Consider the following 22,544-nt stretch of genomic DNA (forward strand, 5'->3'; position numbering starts at 1 on the left):
TTAACCCGTGTGTGCTCCATATAAGGGTTACTAATATGTGAGACACATGGGGGTACTAATGAAGGACCTTAATTATGAAGATACCTAATTATTACGTCCATATGTCCCACATATCAGTAACTCTTATGTGAAGCCGCCTCCGATTCCGGACCAAAAAAAACTGTAGCCACGATTGGATGCCGATAGCCAGTCTCTGCACTCCGCTCTGGATTAGGCCCAAATGAATGTGCCTAGTCGGGAGAGAGTGTCTTCAGGTGGATGTCTGAACCGGCTGCGGAGTCCGCCTGAAGAAATGGCATGTCGCTTCTTTTTTCCTCGAGCGGGAGCAAAAAATATATTGATTTCAATGGGAGCTGGGTTTTTTTTTGTTTTTTTTTTGGTCAGGATTTTGTAACTCCAAGCACCACTGATTCACAATCAGTTTCACATGCTGTTGTGCAAATGGAATAGACAACAGATGGAAATTATTGGCAATTATCGAGACTCGCTCACTAAAGGAGCGGTTCTGCAGGTGGGGACCACAGGCCACATCTCAGTACCAATGCTTTCTGGCTGATGTTTTGGTCACTTTTGAATGTTGGTTGTGTTTTCACACTCGTGGTAGCATAAGAGACTCTACAACCCACACAAGTGGCTCAGGTAGCAGCTCATCCAGGATGGCACATCATTGCGAGCTGTGGCAAGAAGGTTTGCTGTGTCTGTCAGCCTAGTGTCCAGAGGCTGGAGGCGCTATCAGGAGACAGGCCAGTACACCAGGAAACGTGGTGAGGGCTGTAGGAGGGCGACAACCCAGCAGCAGGACTGCTGCCTCCGCTTTTGCAAGAAGAAACAGGAGGAGCACTGCCAGAGCCCTACAAAATGACCTCCAGCAATCCACAGATGTGCATGTGTCTGCACAAACTGTTAGAAACCGACTCCATGAGAATGGTATGGGGGCCTGATGTCCGCAGATGGGGGTTATGCTCACAGCTCAACCGTGCAGGACGCTTGGCATTTGCCACAGAACACCAGGATTGGCAACTTCGCCACTGGCGCCCTGTGCTCTTCACAGATGAAGGCAGGTTTACACTGAGCACAGAGTCTGGAGACACTGTAGGGAGTGATCTGATTCCTGCAACATCCTTCATGACCGGTTTGGCAGTGGGTCAGTAATGGTGAGGAGTGGCATTTCTTTGGAGGGCTGCACAGCCCTCCATCTGCTCGCCAGAAGTAGCTTGACTGCCATTAGGTACCGTGATGAGATCCTTATATCCCGTGTGAGACCATATGCTGGTGCAGTTAGCCCTGGGGTCCTCCTAATGCAGGACAATGCCAGACCTCATGTGGCTGGAGAGTCAGCAGTTCCTGCAAGATGAAGGCATTGAAGTTATGGACTGGCCTGCCCATTCCCCAGACCTGAATCTGATTGAGCAGATCTGGGACATCATGTCTTGCTCCATTCACCAATGGACCACAGACAGTCCAGGAGTTGGCAGATGCTTTAGTCCAGGTCTGGGAGGAGATCCCTCAGGAGACCATCCGCAACCTCATCAGCAGCATGCCCAGGCGTTGTAAGGAGGTCATACAGGCACGTGGAGGTCACACACACTACTGAGCCTCATTTTGACATGTTTTAAGGACATTACATCAAAGTTGGATCAGCCTGTAGTGTGTTTTTCCACTTTAATTTTGGGGGTGACTCCAAATCCAGACCTCCATTGGTTAATTGAATTGATTTCCATTGATTCTAGTGTGATTTTTGTCATCACATTCCATTTTGTACAGAACAAAGTATTCAATGAGATTATTTCATTCATTTAGATCTAGGGTGTGTTATTTGAGTGTTCCCTTTCATGTAATAGTCACATTAATATGTGGGAAAAATAACAAAAACATTTTGGTGAAAGTGTCCCATTAAATAGTATATCATAAAATTAGTGTGTTGCCCACAGACATAAGCTGGATAGGCGACACATAGGGGGGCCGTTACCTGTATTCATGCATTGACAAAGAGGTAATTGATACCCAATTTCCCTTTGCTTCCTGTGTTATCATAAATTTTGTATTAGTAGCCTGTACTATATTGTCTTTTTAATGTCTCTTTATACTTGTGCATCTATTAATTCACTAGTTTACATTTTATTGTGAAACACTGGCTCTTCTTGTTACTCCTCCTTTCTAGAGGTTAGCTTATTATAGTATTTTGAGGAGCCTACTGACTTCATTTTTGATGTACACACATTTATGCTATACATATATAGTGTTATATCTTGTGCATGTCTGCTATTATATTAGGCTTAATATTGATTGCTCTGTATAGGTGGAGTTAAAGAACGTCCTGTATATTGATGATCTTAAAGGGCTTGTACATGACATCAAAAACATTGCTGTTTTATTCTTTGAGTCCTGCACACTCAATTTGGCTGTGCCGTGTGCTTGGGGTGGGGGGAATGTGCATTAATGTAGGCCCCAATCCTGCTACCTTTTTTAGGGGGCTGCTGTGTATAATTTTTTTTTTTTTGTCCCTCCAGGCTCCAGCCCTCCAGGCTATATATTTAGTGCCATATATAGCTAGAGTCTCTAGTCCTACATGCTCAGGCTGATGTCTAAAACTTTTCCTTATCTCCTCAGGCTCTCTTCATGTTCTGCGGCCTGATCACCGGGTGTTATTGCTGCTGCTGTCTCTGCTGTTGCTGTAATTGCTGCTGTGGAAAGTGTAAACCACGGCCCCCAGAAGGGGAAGAAACAGACTTTTATGTGTCTCCCGAAGATCTGGAGGCACAAATGCAGTCTGATGAAAGGGGTGAGTGATGCCAAAAGTTGGATTATGTATAGGACATATTGGCAAAGGAGCATTGTGGCATAAGAACTATTTTAAGTAAGTTACAGGGCCCTACTAATGAAAGGGGAAGTTTACACCAGGAGTCCACTTTACGTCGCATTTTAGTTATAAAGGTTCAAAATTTAAGGACAAAAACGACACAAATGGCAGATACTACCATGCCCAGATATTTAAGGGAGTCTACCCTCTGCAAAGGAAGTCTTTCATTTAGTAGCGACTGCGGCAGCAGGTCAATCTATAACAAGACCGATTTGTCCTAATTTATTCGTAGTCCAGACCAAGCCCCAAGATCCTGTATTCTAGCCATTACCTGTGGGAGTGAAGAAGTCACATCCCCCAGATATAAAAGCATGTCATCCGCATACAATAATACCTTTTCTTCTAGGTCGCCACATCGGAAGCCCACAAAATCCGAAGCATCCCACAGAATGCAGGCTAGGGGTGCAATAGCTAGGGCAAATAAGTGAGACAGTGGGCAACCCTGCCTGGTGCCCCTGCCCAGTTGAATACGCTGCGACAACGTCCCATTCACCCGCAGTCTGGCTCCCGGTAGATGATATAGCAATTGAATGTAGGTTAAAAACCGAGGTCCAAACCCCATAGCCCTTAGGAGAGCCCATAAATAAGTCCACTCGACATTGTCAAAGGCTTTGGCAGTGTCAAATGACAACACTGTCCTAGAGCCAGTAGAGACTGAGGCCAGCTGCAGGTTAAGAAATAACCGGCTGAGGTTGATAGCTATTGAGGAGTTTGGCATAAAATCAGACTGATCAGGATGGCTCAGCAACCTAACAATCCCCGATAGACGAGTCACTAGAATTTTAGCTAGTAGCTTGACATCAACCGTCAAAAGAGAAATGGGTCTATTGGAGTCCAGGTTGAGAGCACTAATACAGCTTCACTCATGGAACCCGGGAGTCTCCCAGACTCCAGCGCATCCTGAAATGTTTTGAGTAAATGGGGTAGCAAAATTTCTCCATATTGCTTATAAACCTCCCCTCGTAGTCCCTCCATCCCAGGGGCCTTGTCATTTGGAAGAGACTGGACTGCCTCCTCAAGTTCAGTCAGGCACAGGACTTCCTCCAGATGATTTCTGGATGAGTTGGACAGACCAGGCAGAGCAATACCACGTAGGTATTTTTCCACAGCCTCCAGAGTAGCTGTCAATCAAGAGGCATAGACCTCTGCAAAATGGGAGTGCATGGCTGTTACTATATCCGCATTTGAGGTCACCACTATCCCAACACTATTTTCCAGTCTTGCAATATGCAAGAAACTCCCCTGAGCCCTAATAACTACTGCCAGCAAATGTCCTGCACTCTCCCCCTCGGCAAAGAAACGCTGTTGAGTTAAAAAAAAACAAAAAAAAAAAAACGTTTATTCGTGGCCATGTCTGTTAAATGATCCCTATACTCAGTCGCCACAGACTCCCAAGCCCTCCTAAGTCTCTCCATGGGTACACTAAGGTATACCTGCTCAGCTTGCTGTACCTGAGCCAATAACGTTTCTGTCAGCTGTCTGCTACTGGTCTTTTTGGTGTTAATTTATCATACATAAAGTCTCTGTATATACTTTAAATGTATCCCAGACTACATCTGACGAGGACGACCCCACATTAAAGGCAAAAAATTCCCTCAGGGATACGAACAATGAAGCTCCCACCATTTGGACCCAAAAAGGGTGAATCTTCCACAGAGCTCTAGAGCCCGACATAGGCTCCCCAGAGATAGGCAAATTGAGCAGAGAAAGGTCAGACACACTCCAGGGTTCATAGGAAACCCAATCAACCAGCGGCAAAAGCAGCCCGTTGGCCACCGCCAGATCAATTCTGTACAGTGAACCATAGGAGGGGGAGTAACAAGAGTATTGTCTGGTCTCTGGTTATCGCAGGCGCTATATATCAACCAACCCGACCTCTGTAATTAACTTGTAAAGAGAAGTAGGAGTCGCAGTTTGGAGGGATGCAAAGAAGCATTGTAGTTTTGCCATGGCAACAAGTCATGTTCTGTTTCCAATCCATATTGTTGCAGGTTGACCTGTTAACACTTAGACACAACTGGGTATATTAGGACGGGGCAGTTAATCACAAAGTAATCAAAAGTAAAAATCAGCTCTATTAGTAGACGTGTGCTTGCTCATATTGCTTATTTTAACCTCTTCAAGACCAAGCCTAAAAGTACTTAGATGACCAGGCCTCATTTTTCAAATCTGACATGTATCACTTTATGCGGTAATAACTTTGAGACGCTTTAACTTATACAAATGATTTTGAGATTTGTTTTCTCGTGACACATTGTACTTCATGTTAGTGGTAAATATTGATGAATATTTTAATTTATAAAAAAAATAAAATAGGAAATATGTTGGAAATTTGGAAAAAAAAGTTTTCAGTTTTCAAAATGTGAAATGCTTTGCTTTTCAAACAGTCATATCACACAAATACACAAATAAATGTTATCTACCATATCTCTGCTTTATATTGGTATAATCTTTTAATTGTCCTTTAATGTATTTGACATTATAAAGCTTAAAAGTGTAACAGCGATTTTCCAGATTTTAAGAAAATTTCCCATACTAATTTTTTTTAGGGACCCCTTCAGGTCTGACAGAGATTATAAAGGCTTATATATTAGAAACTCCCATAAATAACCCCATTTTGCCCAACTGGACATCTTAAGTAATGCAAAACAGCATATGTGAAGTTTGTTAACCCTTTAAGCATGTCACAGAAATTAAAAATTAATATGGAGGTGAAATTTAAACATTTCATTTTTTTCACTCAAACATTCATTTAGCCCTAAAATAAACACATTCACAAAGGGTTAAAGAAGAAAATGCATCTGACAGTTTGTTGTGCAATTTCTCCTGAGCACGGAAATGCCCCACATATGGGTGTAAACTGATTTTTGGGCACACGGCAGTGCACGGAAGGGAATGAGCAACACTGAGGGTTTGAAAAGCAGTTTTTACTGGAATACTCTCTGGTGCTATGTCGAATTTGCAGAGCCTCTAAAGTACTAAAACCATAGAACCACCCCCCCCCCCCCAAAAAAAAAAAGTGACCCCATTTTGGAAACTACACCCCTCACAGAATTCATCAAGAGGTATAGTGAGCATTTTGACCCAGGAGCCTTTTCACAGCTTTTATTAACATTGGGATGTGTAAATGAAAAATTAATAGACTGGCACGCTTTCACCAAATTTTTCCTTTTCACAAGGGGTTAAAGGAGAGAACGCACCCCACATTTTGTTAAACAATTGCTCATGAACGTGGCAATACCCGATCTGTGGTTATAATGTACTCTATGGGTACATGGTGGGGCATGGAATGGAAAGAGCACTATTTGGCTTTTGGAGGGCAGATTTCACTGGATTAGATTTCGGGTGCCATGTCGCATTAACAGAGCCCCTAGAGTACCAATACAATGGGAACCTTCAAAAGTAACCCCGTTTTGGAAACTACACCCCTCACAAAACATATCAAGGGATGTAATGAGCAGTTTGACCCTACAGCTCTTTCACAGATTTTATTAACATTGAGACGTGAAAATGAAATTTTTTATTTTTTTTTTCCCAATAAACCATCAATTTAGTAAAAATTTTTTCTTTTATTCTTACAAGAGGATACATGAGAAAAAGCCCCTCAAAGTTGGTTACACAATTTTTCCTGAAAACAGCATTAACCCATATGTAGTCATAATCTGCTTTATGGGAACATGGTGAGGCTCAAAATGGGAAGAGTGCGTTTTGGATTTGGATGGCAGATTTTGTTGGAATAGTTTTCAGGTTCCATGACTCATTTGCAAAGCCCCCTAAAGAACCAATACAATGGAAACCCCCCAAAAGTGACTCCATTTTAGAAACTACACCCCTTTAAGGAATTTATCAAGGGGTATTATTATTTTGAGCCTGAGTGCTTCCCAAAAATTAATGTACAATGTGAAAATTTAAATTTTGAAAGAAATATGCCATTTCAGTGCCCAATACGTTGCACCCACTTGTGTCATCAGAGGTATGCACTCCTAAAATTATTTAGTGGGCCATCCCAGGTAGAAAGAAGTTATATATGTGGGTGTACACTGCTGCTTGGGCACACAGCAGGGCTCAGAAGGGAAAGAGCACTATTTTGTGTTTTGGATCGCAGATTCAGATGTTTGGTATCTGGTTGCCAATGTTATGTTTGCCTAGCCTTTAAGTACCAGTAAAGTGGAATCCCTTTAGAGAATGACCCCATTTTAAAAACTGCAACTCTCAAAGAACTTATTAGGGTGTGTTGGGCAATAGTATCATAAATGTGACTGCACAGCGGATGGTGAGTAGTAGATATGTAAGCTGTGCGGAGTACTTTGGGAACACCAAATTCCCTATGTCCCCAGTAGCTCCGATGTTTGAGGGGGGATCACTCTGGGGGGGCAGTTCTGGTTTATTTTCCCTCGTAAGCCCTAAATATGCTTTGTACCCCAATATACGCTCAGGGGGAACATTTAACTTGGATGCGGCGGTGATGTTTCACCGCCCGCATTTAAGTGGTTAAACTCTGGTCGGAGTACATAGAGCACATTGTTAGCTATCACATATAGCTAACACCTGCTCACGATGCCGCTCGCAGGATCATCTAACCTGTGGGCGGCGTCTCATGTCAGGGAAAGTTTTTTTTTTTTTTTTTTGTTGTTTTTAATATATATACTGCAACAAACTCTCCCTGACATGGCCGCTACATGATTGGGACCTGATCTATCATGGTCCTGATCATGTCTCCGTGGACCCCAGCAGCTATTAGCACTGGGTCCACATAGCTCCTGACCCTTGGGGAGACCCGATACCCATTTTAGAAGGGGCCGTTAATTAACGTCGGCATGCCACAGAGCCCAAGCCGCGCCGACGTTAATCTACAGGGGCTGGTCAGGAAGCGGTTAATTCTGTCATACTATCTCCGTGCCATCGCCTAAAGGTTATGTCACTGAATTTATACTATCTGACCAGGATTACTGATATGTGAATAACCAAAACCAAAATTGAGTGGCACAAGGAGGGGGGTCCTAAAATAATTGTTTATTAATTAGAATTTAGGTAAAATGGTCAATTAATTGTGATTTTTGATATGGGTCATAATCACCAAGCCCTAGTGTATATTTGGAATACAGTATACTAATGAGCACATGATACTGCACAGCATGAACACACCTTATACCTATGACAGTAACCTCCAATGAAAGGCTATGCAAATTATCCATAATTGCTAAATATTAATCATAAATTATTTTAATATGAGCAAAAGTTAATCCCATTAAAAACTTAAAATACAAAAAGAAAAAGGCAGGTAGAGGTTGTAGGAAACCCTATAACAAAAGCATGTATATCAAATGATAACAGAAATGCACAAACATGTAGCTGTTATACCGTAAGTAATGTAAGTGATTATGCAGAATATAAACGATCTAGTGTGTGTATATATAAAGTTTATTAACCACTACATAACATGCATATGTATGAAAATATCAAGAATTTAGTATGTTTAGTGGTTAACCTAGGTTTTGAAGGTAGAAGTGAACATAGTTCTCTGATTTGTCAGGGTAGGCCAGAACAGCTCCACCACACTCCTCAATCTCAGTTGAGATTATTTTTGAGCTTTGACTTCCAAAATCTTGATCTGTCTCTCAAATTCGACAATCACAAATAAATTGACCAGTAGGAATAGCCTGGATTATGTGTTTAGGATATGCAGATGTAGTATGTGAAAGTGAGTTTACTCTTGATTTCTTACAGAAAAATAATTGTATGCAATACGCCATTTGGACCAATCTTAATTTTAATGTAAAAAATACATTTCTTGTTGGGTAAAAGAATGCATTATATGGATACCCATTAAGTTGTAGGAGGAATTGATCCAGTGATGGCATTTCCTCTGCCAAATAAATAACACGTTATCAATAAAACACATCCATGATAGAAACTGTCAAAACCCAATACGGAGGTGTTGGACTGCGCTTTTCTCCCAGTACCATAAAATAGGTTTACGCATGAGGGTGCACATGTCGACCCAATAGCCACACCCTAGATCTAGAGAAAGAAACTGTCTTTGAATACAAAAAATCAGTGGGTGCTCTAAAAGTAACAAAATAAGTTCCATCAAATCGTTCTAATCTGCTGTTCATAAAACGCACGGCTTTTAATCCATGTTGATGTTCTATAGATATATACAACAAAATTATTATCCTCTTCAAGTGTAACTGAATCAATACGTTGCATTATTTGAATGTTTTGGGATGGAACGCTAGCATAGGGAGACTGGGGGGGGGGGGGGGTGCTAAATCAGAGGGAACTAGTGTAGAAGCTACACAGGAATCTGCACAGCAGGAAGTTACCAGCAAAAACTAGACACTCAGAAATCACTCCAAACACTGCTAAAGGTATATGGATGTACTTATTAACCCATTACTAGCACTAACAGACTTTTCTTTAAAAAAGAAAATCTGCCTCGAAAACTCCTTTAACCCCTTCCTGACATGCGCCGTAATAGTACGGCGCATGTCGGGTCTGTAACTATGGCGACCGTCAAAAGTGCAAACCGCCGTTTTTTCACTGTTTTGATTCTGATAAAAATTTGAATAAAAAGTGATCACAGCAATAACATTTCCCGAAAATGGTAGAACTAAAAAGTACACCCGGCCCCGCAAAAAAAGACGCCCTATGCATCCCCGTACACTTACGTATAAAAAAGTTACGGCTGTCGGAACATGGCGACTTTTAGAAAAAAAAAAAATGTAACAGTTTTGGATTATTTTTAAGGGGTCAAAATGTAAATAAAACCATATAAATTTGGTATCCCCGGAACCGTACCGAAACACAGAATATAGGGGACATGTCATTTTGGCTACACAGTGAACGCCGTAAAACCGAAGCCCGTAAGAAAGTCGCAGAAATGCATTTTTTTTCAGGCAACATGTCTCATTTGCAGTGCCCTTAGAGTAACAAAACAATGGAAAGCCCCCCCCAAAAATGACCCCATTTTAGAATCTACACCCCTCACAGAATTCATCAAGGGGTATAGTGAGCATTTTGACCCTACAGTTGTTAAACAGATTTTACTAACATTGGGACGTGTAAATGAAAAATTACTAAAATGTCACTTTATCCCCAAAGTTTTCATTTTCACAAGGGGTTTAAGGAGTCAAAGCCCCCCACAGTTTGTTACACAATTTCTCCTGAACACGGCAATTCCCCATGTGTGGTCATAGTATGCTGTATGGGAACATGGTGGGGCTCAGAATGGAAAGAGTGCTATTTGGCTTTTGAAGGGCAGATTTTGCTGGAATATTTTTCAAGTCGCATTTGCAGAGCCCCTAAAGTATCAATATAGAGGAAACCCCCTAAAAGTTACCCAATTTTGGGAACTACACCCCTCATAGAATTTATCTAGGGGTAGAGTGAGCATTTTGGCCTCACAGCTGTTTCACAGATTTTATTAACATTGGGAAAATTAAAAATTACTTTTTTTTTTTTTTTTTTTTTTTCCCAATGAATCATCCATTTAGCGCCATATTTTTAATTTTGCAAGTAGTTAAAGAATTAAAAGCCCCAAAAATTAATGTACAATGTGAAAATTTAAATTTTGAAAGAAATATGCCATTTCGGTGCCCAATACGTTGAGTCCACTTTGTGTTATCAGAGACCTGCACTCCTAAAACTATTAAGTCGGCCATCCCGAGGGGAAAAAAATTACCGTATTTTTCGGACTATAAGACGCACCGGACCATAAGACGCACTAAGGTTTTAGAGGAGGAAAATAGGGAAAAAAAAAAATTTTAAGGAAAAAAAATTGGTGAAATATTTAATAACCTAATAATATAATATTTCACCAATGTAAATAGAACCGGGGGCTTTCGGACACAGGGATACCAAATGTGTATGTGTTTCACAGTAATGTTTTTGTTTTATATGTATTGTAGGGCTATGGGGGTGATTTGAACATATCTATCTATCTATCTAATCTATCCTATCTATCTATCTCCTGTCTGTCTGTCTGTCTGTCTGTCTGTCTATCTATTCTATCTAATCTCATCCATGGATGGAAAGAGACACCCTGCAGTGAAGCTATGTAAGAAGAGAAAAAGGGGCGGGCCAGACGGGTGAAGGAGGTGTGGTTTTCTAAGCAAACTTGAAAACACGCCTCTTTCACCTGTCTGGCTCGTCCCTCCTTCACTGCCTCTCAGATGTCGCTTCTGCAATGATGCCACACAGGCAGGGAAATAGGGGCGGGCCAGACGGGTGAAGGAGGCGTGGTTTCAAGCTTGCCGAGAAAACCACGCCTCCTCCTCCCGTTTGGCCCGCCCCTCCTTCCCTGTCTGTGTGGTTTCATTGCCGGAGCCAGATCTGAGAGGCAGTGAAGGAGGGACGAGCTAGACGGGTGAAAGAGGCGTGGTTTTCTCGGCAAGCTTGAAACCACGCTTCCTTCACCTGTCTGGCCCGCCCCTACTTCCCTGCCTCTCAGATCTCGCTCCTGCAAACACGCGACACAGACAGGGAAGGAGGGGCAGAGCAGGCAGGCACCGTGCTGCTCTTCTTTTCATTCGCACAGACGGGACACAGACGCTGCGCACGCTGCATTCGGACTATAAGACGCACACACATTTTCCTCCCATATTGGGAGGAAAAAAAGTGCGTCTTATAGTCCGAAAAATACGGTATATATGTGGGTGTAAACTGCTGCTTGGGCACACAGCAGGGCTCAGAAGGGAAGGAGCACTGCGCTTTTTAGCTTTTGGTGTACAGATTTAGAGGGACTTTCTGAGGGCCATGTTGCTTTTGGAGAGACCTGGAGGTAACTGTAAACCCCATTTTGTAGGGGCAAGTTTAGGGTCTCTGCAAAAGTGTCATGGCATCCAAAAACCAAACCGTCTGTGCTCCAATAACCCTTCTGTGTCCAGCTGTGCCGTAATATCAGTCTATACCTACATTTGACATTACGTACGTTATCCCGGGTGCACCAGTGTCATACATGTGCCCTAATATCAGTTTATACCCACATATGACATTACGTATGTTATCCTAGGTACACCAGTGTCATACATGTGGCATAAACTTCAGTTTGGGCACACAGCAGGGCGCAGAAGGGAAGGAGCGCTATTTTGGTTTTTGGAGCACAGTTTGGTTTTTGGACATCATGCCACTTTTGTAAAGCCCCTGAATAGCCAATAAAGTGGAATCCGCAGACATGTCACCGCATTTTGGACACGAGCCCACTGATGGGATTTATCAAGTGGCGTAGCAAGCATTTTTAACCCTTGAGTGTTGCATTTATTTAATTTCCAGAAATGAAATTGCAACTGATAATGAGAAGTTAAATTAAAAATGAGAAAATTTTCCAGAGATTCGCCATCTCAGTGTCCAATATGTTGTGCCCAACTTATGTCAGCAGAGACACTCCAAAAACTGTTAAGCGGCTATCCCAGGCACAACAGCTTTTAGAGTGTTCATCTCTTGATACAAGTCGGTCACAACATATTATGCACTGAAATTACGTATTCCTGGAAAAATTGTAATTTTCACCTCACAATTAGCTTCGTATTCATTTATGGATAATAAGTTATAGCAACACTTGGGAGTTAAAAATGCTCTCTGTACCCGTGGATAAATCCTTCATGGGTGTAGTTTCCAAAATAACGTCTCATATCAGGGGATTCCACTTTACTGGCATTTCAGCTCTGCAAAAGTGTCATGGCATACAAAAACCAAACAGTCTGTGCTCCAAATACCCAATAACCCTTCTTCCCTTCTGTGTCCGGCTGTGCCCTAATATCGGCATATACCACATATGACTTAACGTCCGTTATCCCGGGTGCACTGGTGTCATACATGTGGCATAAACTGCAAGTTTGGGCACACAGCAGGGCGCAGAAGGGGAGGAGCGCTGTGCAGCTTTTTGAGTACAGATTTTGATGTTTGGTATCTGAACCGTGATGTTTCACGGCACGATCGAAAGGATTAAAACGTCCAGTCGGAACTGAGTCCGACTGGACGTTGTTGGTGGGGTGGTTAGGTGTTAGTAACACCTAACACCTGCCCTCCCCCCGCCCCACTCCCCGCCTAGTGAGTCTCTGAAGACTGGCCGTAAATGTACAATCGGCCGGTCTTTAGAGACCAGGACAACTGGCCGTAATTTTACCTTTAACTTTAACCGGTTAAAGTAATGACTATGCAATAGATCTAATTCACAGAAAATTTACATTAAAATCTGACATAAAGGCTAGTTTTCATGATTCAGTAAAGTACTGAGTACAACAAATGATAAAGTATAGGTAGTATATACTGTATGCCAAAATTGGATAAATTAGTCAAAAGTAGTCATAAAAGAAAACCCTAATATATAGGTGAGCACAGTACACACCAATCTAATCGCAACATATTCAGAACCCAGAAATGTCTACCCATCTTTAATTCTGATGCCGTTAGACTCGAACAGAAGAGTGGCAAACCGCTAAATAGCGGTTACACACGGACACCACCAGACCCCATTGACTATAGCTGGGTCCATCGGGTGTTCGCTGTTTCAAAGCTGAAACCAGTGGAGAGGAAAGTCCTCCGTGCATGACTCTTTTCTCTCTGCCAATGTTGTTTCTGCGACGGAGTCTGTAGTGGACTCTGGCCCAGATGTGAACCTAGCCTTTCATGGGTTTCACAATCAGCTTATTCAAGGAGTTCTGGTTATAATACAGTGGAGTATTTTAGGCAAACAAACTTTTTATTTATTTTTATTTTTTTATTGTTTTACTAGCCGCTGCTCGCAACTTTGTCTGCGGATTGTTGAAGTGGATGATCCGCCTATATTCATCAAATTGCTACCGTCGATGGTTTGCCTGCTTCGGTGTTTTGGCAGCTCTAAAGTTGTCCTACTGCTGAACTTATTCCTCGCACTGTGCCTGTGATTGTTCCAGCAGCTCGCTGGGACGCCATATAATGAGCGTGTTTGTGTTGATGATCCACCTGCTTCGGCGTTTCGACAGCTGTCAAGCTGCCCTGTTGCTGAACGCGTTCCTTGCGCTGTGCCCGTGATTGTTACGGCATATCAGCAGCTTGCTGGGAAACCATATAATGAGCATGTTGTTGGCATGGATGATTCGCATGCTCCGGCGTTTCGGCATCTGTCAAGATGGCCTGCTGCTGAACTCGTTCCTCCCACTGTGCCTGTGATTGTTGCGGCATCTCAGCAGCTCGCTGGGACACCATATAATGAGCATGTTGTTGGCGTTGATGATCCACCTGCTCCAGTGTTTCGACAGCTCTCAAGTTGGTCTGGCACTGAAGTTGTTCTTTGCACCATGCCTGTAATTGTTTCGGCATCTCAGCAGCTCACTGCAATGCCATATAATGCATGTGTTGTTGGTATCGATGATCCCCCCCTCAGCTCCGCTTCAGGAGAACTGTGATGACTTCTGGCTACCTTCATAGCTCTCGTTGTTTGTGACAAATTAGATTTTCTTTTTCCAGGCATGTTTAAAATTGACAAACTGCCAATTTGGATTAAAGGTGTTTGCCCATGTCAGTTTGTCTGCAGTGCCTGGAGCAGATCAGATAATATATAAATGTGTGTACACCATCCAAGGTTAGCGTATGTTTACACAGAGATAACAGCCCTGTGACCTGAGATAAGGCTGCTGCAGGAGCAATGTAATATAGTATGTGAACATAAATTCATAACAGTCCTGAAGCCATGTTATTTAACGGCATAAAAAGTAGCCTATGTTTGAATAGAGGTTACATACGATCTATGTGCCAAATTTCATTCAAATCCTTTCAGCTGTTTTTGCGTGATTGAGGAACAAATATCCAAAAACACAAACTTTCACATTTATAATATTAGTAGGATTATAATATTAGTAGGATAGGATTCATGTTGTCTATGTGGAGTTTGAGGTGGGCTTTTACAGTTTGGACATTTATTATATATCTGTATTTCATCCGTTATTGACCCCGGATCACCACCGTTCATTTCTGATTGTAGTACAATTTTATCAGTTTCATGTCTAATTATTTTTTATTTTTCTGATTGTTAGGTGAAACTTTGCAGTGAATGTTCTTATGTCACCAAATGTCATTGTTCTTTTTCAGATGCTGCTGATATTCCAGTCATGGTACAACCCAATTCAGCCACGGAGACCACACAACTGACCAGTGACTCCCATGCCAGCTATCGCACTGACAGCGGATTCAACTGAGTGTGTGCGAGACCCTTAGGTCACTAGGATTAGAGAGGAGGGGGAGAACTGATCTCATACCACAGCCCTCTGTGTAATCATACCCCCAGCCCCTCATCTGACCAGCTAATTATCTTGTCCCCTCGGTGCAGTGATTGAACATCCGGGGAGTAAAGCGCATGCTCACCACTCACCTTTTTTCTCCCATCCCCCACCTTCCTTTTCATGATCAAATATTAATTTATTTTTATTTTTGTTTGTCTAGTTTTTAATGGGTATATTTTTGTATGGGGACCTGTTACTTCCGCACCCCTCCCTTCTTTAACCCTTTGTTACCCTCTGTCTCTGAGCGTGTGCCGAATCCAGCCCCCTTGTCATGTTCTCGCTATGCGGTGTGTCATATTCAAGGTCAGCGTGATGGGGGCATGAAGTAATCTTTTACTACAGATAACTTCCTTTGTTATTTTTCCCTTGTCCCCCTACCAGATGAGTTTTAATTCTGTGTGTCACATTTTAGGTTGGAGTGCGTGTAACTGCAGGGATGGGCTTGCTGTGTGTGAGTGACTGGGACGCTGCCTAATCGGCTGCTCACTCCTGGCATGAAGGGCGTTTTACAGAAGGGAACGGTTCTGCTGCTGTACCGTTGCCTTTTTTTTTTCCCTGTAAAATTGTTTCCTGGCAGACAGTGGAATTGGCTTAAGCATGTAAAGTTCTCCAGAAAACATCATCATTTTTCTAAATATGTTTGTCTTTTAAACACTTTTTACAGGCATTTCTGGGAGCTAGAAATATTTGGTAAAATAGCACTTTTATCACATTTCATTTTTGAGGTGCAAGACCTTTATATCCTGTAAGTAGTGCTGTGCATTGATTAATCTTTGCCTCCAGTCCAGTCCTGATGACGCCCTCAGTGATTTCATTGCAGCACATTCTTCCCATTCTCTGTCAGATGTAAGAGATTTCACCCTCAGCAATGGCAGTACTTGTTTTCATATCTAGTTGGTAAAGACAATAAATTCCGTTAGCATCTTAAAGGAAGATGGGGGTAGGGTGGTCTATAATATAGAGGTGCTTAGTGTCCCTTCAGCCCTCGCCCTGTAAATTGTGGAGCCCCAGTGCAGTGACTACATACTCAGCCCTCTGCATATTGCTGGCATAGGAAGCCAGCGCCATATTTATTTGTATATAATGTCAGTAGTACTTTGCAGCGCTGTATTTATCTGTATATAGTGTCACTAGTGTACACAGTGCTGCATGGTGTGCGTGTGTCTGGTGCTGCAAGAGTATTTGTCACTATGCCAAAGATGTGAGCTGCCCCCCCCCCCCTTGATAGCTTGTGACAGATCCTAGTGTGGGCAGTGCAGTGACCATCTCATAACTGCGGCGCTGGGTAACAGTCTTGCCATTCACTCTTATGTCCTTTAGACTGTCCTTTCTAATGTTTTATGAAGGCACCATGGACCATGTTTAGAAATTTGGGAGCTCTCCTTGCACCCATTGTGTATAGGGTAGGCACTTATAGCCTAACCATAGTACAGATAGGGTCAGGTGTACTGTTTTCTACCTTGGATTTATCGTATCCTATAGACCTCATGCATTCACTGTGAATGCTTCTCGTTTTGTAGGCGCCTACTTTGTACACTTCCACTATCCCTAGGTGTACTACCAGCCAAGCTGAGCGCAGCTCAAATCATGTGCCATGGTGCAGAGAAATGCCAGTCTAAGCCTTGCAGCTTTAGATCAGTAGATTTGCCATTTGTGACAGTCTTGTTTTTCTTTACATGCAAGATGTAAGCAAAGACAGCATAATATATGAGTGGGCAACTTTAGATCATGGTAGACCTATATGCTCTGTCAGTTTGGTGGAGTATCAGTTTGGGTAGAGACGGGGATGGCTTATGTTTTTATCTGTGATATGTATTAGCGACTGCCATTACATCTGTTCAGCACTAGATGGCGATGCCACCTGCACAACATCTTGTACTGGGCTACCCAGGATTTACACATGTTAAATTATTTACTGCATTATTTACTGCATCTCTGTAAAGTAAATAAAAGGAAAACAAAAAAAATTCAGAGATATGTTCATATGAGAGATATGAGCATGTTCCAAATGCTTCATCCTTTATAGGGAGCCTGGACTTCTTTCACTATAAACTGGTCCCATCATATGTAGTATGAACTCATTCCCTTCCCATTGGTGCCCTCTGCAATCTTTCTGCTACAGCAAAGGGAAGTTCTAAATGTTTCAATGAATGAAAAGTTATATACAAATTAACCTAAGACATCACGGTAGGTGGGGAGCATCTTCAGTGTAGTTAATCTGCTTGCTAAACATTCCTTCTGAGCATGACTGACATCTCTCTTATAGTCCCCTCACTCACTAAAGTCACAGGGGAGATGTCAATCACACCCAAGAGGAGTGAATAGCAAGCAGACAGCATGACTAGACTGAAGCTGCTCCCTACCCAGTGTAACCACTAAGGAGAATTTGTATATGACTTGATGCTTTCAAACATTTAGAATTGCACTGTAACAGAAAGATTAGAGGATGCCAATGGAAAGAGAAATATTTCATCCTACACACGATGGTCCCAGTATATGGTGGGGAAAAAAACAAACGCCTGACAGGTTTCCTCTTATTTCCATACCACAGCCATGCTTTTTTTTTTTTCTTTTTTTTTTTCTCCCCCCTGAGATGACTCTATTCTGGCCTTTAACCAGTACTAATCTTCTTGATATTCACAGCCAAAGTTGCATTCATTTTCATCTGGATACCATTTGGAATCTATCATTTTTGGGATGACAGATGAAGCTCATGCTTGGCCTTACCAGCAGCCTGTAATGTGCTGCTATGTGCCATGAGGGATAGAGTTGCTCTTAGATATAGGAATAAGCACTAAATATGCCTCAGTGCAACACAACACATTGCACCCTTTACAGCAGTTCAAGGCTATGAGGTCCTGTATGCTTAGAGATGGAAGCAAAGCCTCTTAATTGTGAATGCAGCTCTGGATGTGACTGGAGATATGGCACAACTCCAATAAATAAGCAGAGTATGACCCTTGAGATTTCATAATCCATATCATATAGAGATCTGCCGTAGCCTCTAATGAAGACAAGCTGGTATTCCACACAGATTGTGTTCTGACTGTTCCTTTCTTTATCTCTACTCTTCTGTATTATTAGAAGAGAAGCTTCCACTGTCTTCAGTCTGCCAGGAGTAAACGTTGCAAGTGTTGGCGTCTGCAGATTTGTGTGTCTAGTATCTGGGGTGAGGGGGGCTGGGTTGGGGTCGGGGTGACGCTGAGGTCCCTCTGAACATTTGCAGAGGAGAAGATCATGTTTTGTTTGTAGCATGTCATTATGTATGTTTGAATATTACCTAATGTGAAACAAAGCCAGACGGATGTTAAGTTATCTGAACCACTACTGTAAAATAAATGTTTCGGTGCAGGAACCTCGCACAGGTGGTCTCCTCTGTTTTTGCGTGGTCTTTGATTTATCCCAACATACTATTCAAATGTAATCATGCTATGTCATATAATGGATATACAATGCTTAAAGTGAAACGCCAGCTAGCTGTACAGTCATTGTGGAATAATCAAAATGTGCTATTGCTGATTATGTCAATCATGTCTTTCCTGTTTTTGCACAAAATTACAGAAATCATACTCTATATACCCTGAGAGAGAAGGGGGAATTCTGGGAAGTATATGAGAGAGGGGGCTATAGTGGGAAGTTTGTGAAAGGCAGAGGAGAGAGATGCATTTGAGGTCACATGGTAGTTTTCAAAAGTATCTGCAGGCAGCGGAGGGAGAACTCCTGTTAATACAGCAACCAATGTAAGAAAAATATAGGTTACAATACGAGTCAAAAAAAAAATCACTGGAGAGTTCATTTAGAGGGTTATATTTGCACCTGCTAAATAAAAATACCGTATATACTCGAGTATAAGTCGACCCGAATATAAGCCGAGGCCCCTAATTTTACCACAAAAAACTGGGAAAACTTGTTGACTCAAGTATAAGCCTAAGGGGGGGGGGGGGGGGGGGGAATGCAGCAGTGAAGATTTTTTTTTTTTTTTTTTTTAAAGTAGCCAAAAGGTAAGTGTTATACAAAAGAAAACTGGCACATCACCTATTAAGCTAAAGCCCCATGTTTTGGAAACGCTGTTCTTTTTTTTTTTTTTTTTTTTTTTTTTTTTTTAGACAAAACCAGGAGTAGATTGAGCAGTGGATAGAACTGTAAGAGCTTCCTGTGTTTCCGCAATGTTTAGCCTTAAGCAATATACAATCTTTATTGATGCAGATAATTTTTGCCTGTTCCTATATTTCCTTGGGATCACACCTCCACTCCTTTACATACACATATGACAAACATTAACTGACAAAACTGTACAAGAAAGAAGGCTCTACTACCCTATTGGGTTGCCTCTAGCCTCTGTAACTGTAAATGCCAAGGGTCCCTACTTAAGTGTATTGTTTTGCTATATATGCCAATACTATGGACATCTATGCTAGAGGAGCAGGGAGCTGCATAGAAGTCGGGACATAATGACATCACTGCAGCACTGGGTTTTCAGCATTGGGACTCGAGCATCAGGAGATCGTGGTAAGGTGAGCAAATGTTTTTATTATTTCCTAAAAAATAAGTGTGCTATTACTGATAAGGGGCAACATACAGTCATGGCCAAAAGTTTTGAGAATGACACAAATATTATATTTTCACATGATTTGCTGCCCTCTGGTTTTTATTTGTGTTTGTCAGATGTTTTTATTACATACAGAAATATAATTGCAATCATCATGCACGGAACTTAGGGCCCGCCTGATGTTGGGGGACACGTGCTGGTGCAAGGCGTGGACGGCATCCCGGGAGAAGTAGGGACGGCATAGCAAGGTGCCGCAGTTGCCAGCAGGTCACAGAAGTCCTGAGTCTCCACAAGCCGGGACGGCAACATCTCCTGGGCCAGCAGTTTTGAGATGAGGCTGTTGAGGGCTTGGGCATGTGGGTGGGTTGTGCTGTACTTCTGCCTGTGATGAAAGGCCTGGGAGATGGGGAGTTGCTGGGAAGAGGTGCATGATGTTGCAGGCAAAAGGAGCACATATCATATGATGCATGCTGTATTGGTTTATATTTTTTCTGTGTTTTATGGGAGCTTTACCTCTTTTTAACTTTTGACAATAATAGTTTTTTTTACCCCTAATGCTGGCTCACCATCACAGTTCTAATTTATATTCATCATTTGCTGAGGTGTCATAGTGGACTTAGTCAAATAGTGGTTGTAGTGAGGATGCAGGTCTTCTGGAATAAGTCCACTATGAGATGGTGACTTTTATAGATCAGAACTGGAGATGAGCGAACAGTGTTCTATCGAACTCATGTTCGATCGGATATTAGGCTGTTCGGCATGTTCGAATCGAATCGAACACCGCGTGGTAAAGTGCGCCATTACTCGATTCCCCTCCCACCTTCCCTGGCGCCTTTTTTGCTCCAATAACAGCGCAGGGTAGGTGGGACAGGAACTACGACACCGGTGACGTTGAAAAAAGTAGGCAAAACCCATTGGCTGCCGAAAACATGTGACCTCTAATTTAAAAGAACAGCGACGCCCAGCTTCGCGTCATTCTGAGCTTGCAATTCACCGGGGACGGAGGTTTCCGTCCAGTTAGCTAGGGGTTAGATTCTGGGTAGGCAGGGACAGGCTAGGATAGGAAGGAGAAGACAACCAACAGCTCTTATAAGAGCTAAATTCCAGGGAGAAGCTTGTCAGTGTAACGTGGCACTGACTGGCTCAATCGCCGCAACCCAGCTTTCCCAGGATCCTGAATGGAACACACTGACAGTGTATTCCCGTATACCCCATATATACACCCCAAATCCCCATTCCAACGGTGTGCCCCCCCACCTTCACCTCAGAAATACCCTGCAAGTCCCCTAGCAATAGAATTGGGGCTATATACACCCACTATTTTTGCTACTGGTATATAGTGCCATTGTCTGACTGGGAATTCAAAGAATATATTGGGGTTATAAATACCCTCATTTCTTGCTACTGGTATATAGTGCCATTGTCTGACTGGGAATTCAAAGAATATATTGGGGTTACAAATACCCTCATTTCTTGCTACTGCCATATAGTGCCAGTTTCTGACTGGTAATTCAAAGAATATATTGGGGTTACGTGCACCCACAATTTTTGCTACTGGTATATAGTGCCATTGTCTGACTGGGAATTCAAAGAATATATTGGGGTTATAAATACCCTCATTTCTTGCTACTGGTATATAGTGCCATTGTCTGACTGGGAATTCAAAGAATATATTGGGGTTACAAATACCCTCATTTCTTGCTACTGGTATATAGTGCCATTGTCTGACTGGGAATTCAAAGAATATATTGGGGTTACAAATACCCTCATTTCTTGCTACTGGTATATAGTGCCATTGTCTGACTGGGAATTCAAAGAATATATTGGGGTTACAAATACCCTCATTTCTTGCTACTGGTATATAGTGCCATTGTCTGACTGGGAATTCAAAGAATATATTGGGGTTACAAATACCCTCATTTCTTGCTACTGGTATATAGTGCCATTGTCTGACTGGGAATTCAAAGAATATATTGGGGTTATAAATACCCTCATTTCTTGCTACTGGTATATAGTGCCATTGTCTGACTGGGAATTCAAAGAATATATTGGGGATACAAATACCCTCATTTCTTGCTACTGCCATATAGTGCCAGTTTCTGACTGGTAATTCAAAGAATATATTGGGGTTACAAATACCCTCATTTCTTGCTACTGGTATATAGTGCCATTGTCTGACTGGGAATTCAAAGAATATATTGGGGTTATAAATACCCTCATTTCTTGCTACTGGTATATAGTGCCATTGTCTGACTGGGAATTCAAAGAATATATTGGGGTTACGTGCACCCACAATTTTTGCTACTGGTATATAGTGCCAATTTCTAACTGGGAATTCAAAATGCGCAAGGCTCCCGGAAAGGGACGTGGACGAGGCCGTGGGCGAGGTCGGGGGAATGGTTCTGGGGAGCAAGGTAGCAGTGAAGCCACAGGGCGTCCCGTGCCTACTCCTGTGGGGCAGCAAGCATTGCGCCACTCCACAGTGCCAGGGTTGCTTGCCACATTAACTAAACTGCAGGGTACAAACCTTAGTAGGCCTGAGAACCAGGAACAGGTCTTGCAATGGCTGTCAGAGAACGCTTACAGCACATTGTCCAGCAGCCAGTCAGACTCTGCCTCCTCTCCTCCTATTACCCAACAGTCTTGTCCTCCTTCCTCCCAAAATTCCCAAGCTTCACAGAACAATAACCCCAACTGTCCCTGCTCCCCAGAGCTGTTCTCCGCTCCTTTCATTGTCCCTCAACCTGCCTCTCCACGTCACGATTCCACGAACCTAACAGAGGAGCATCTGTGTCCAGATGCTCAAACACTAGAGTCTCCTCCATCTCCGTTCGATTTGGTGGTGGATGACCAGCAACCCACCCTCATCGACGAT

At 42.5% G+C, this 22,544-nt stretch overlaps 1 protein-coding gene across 1 annotated transcript in view; it reads left to right on the plus strand.

Annotated features, from left to right (window-relative positions):
- DNAJC5 (DnaJ heat shock protein family (Hsp40) member C5) overlaps positions 1-18,475 on the plus strand; it is a 49,330-nt gene extending 30,855 nt beyond the window's left edge. Inside the window, exons 4-5 of the mRNA XM_075276949.1 lie at positions 2,611-2,782; positions 14,930-18,475. Coding sequence (XP_075133050.1) covers positions 2,611-2,782; positions 14,930-15,036 — 279 coding nt within the window. The 3' untranslated portion in view covers positions 15,037-18,475. The remainder of the gene's footprint in view (positions 1-2,610; positions 2,783-14,929) is intronic.
- Positions 18,476-22,544: the final 4,069 nt, after the last annotated feature.

Source organism: Leptodactylus fuscus, chromosome 6, assembly GCF_031893055.1.
Source record: "Leptodactylus fuscus isolate aLepFus1 chromosome 6, aLepFus1.hap2, whole genome shotgun sequence".
In the NCBI taxonomy this organism is placed as follows: Eukaryota; Metazoa; Chordata; class Amphibia; order Anura; family Leptodactylidae; genus Leptodactylus; species Leptodactylus fuscus.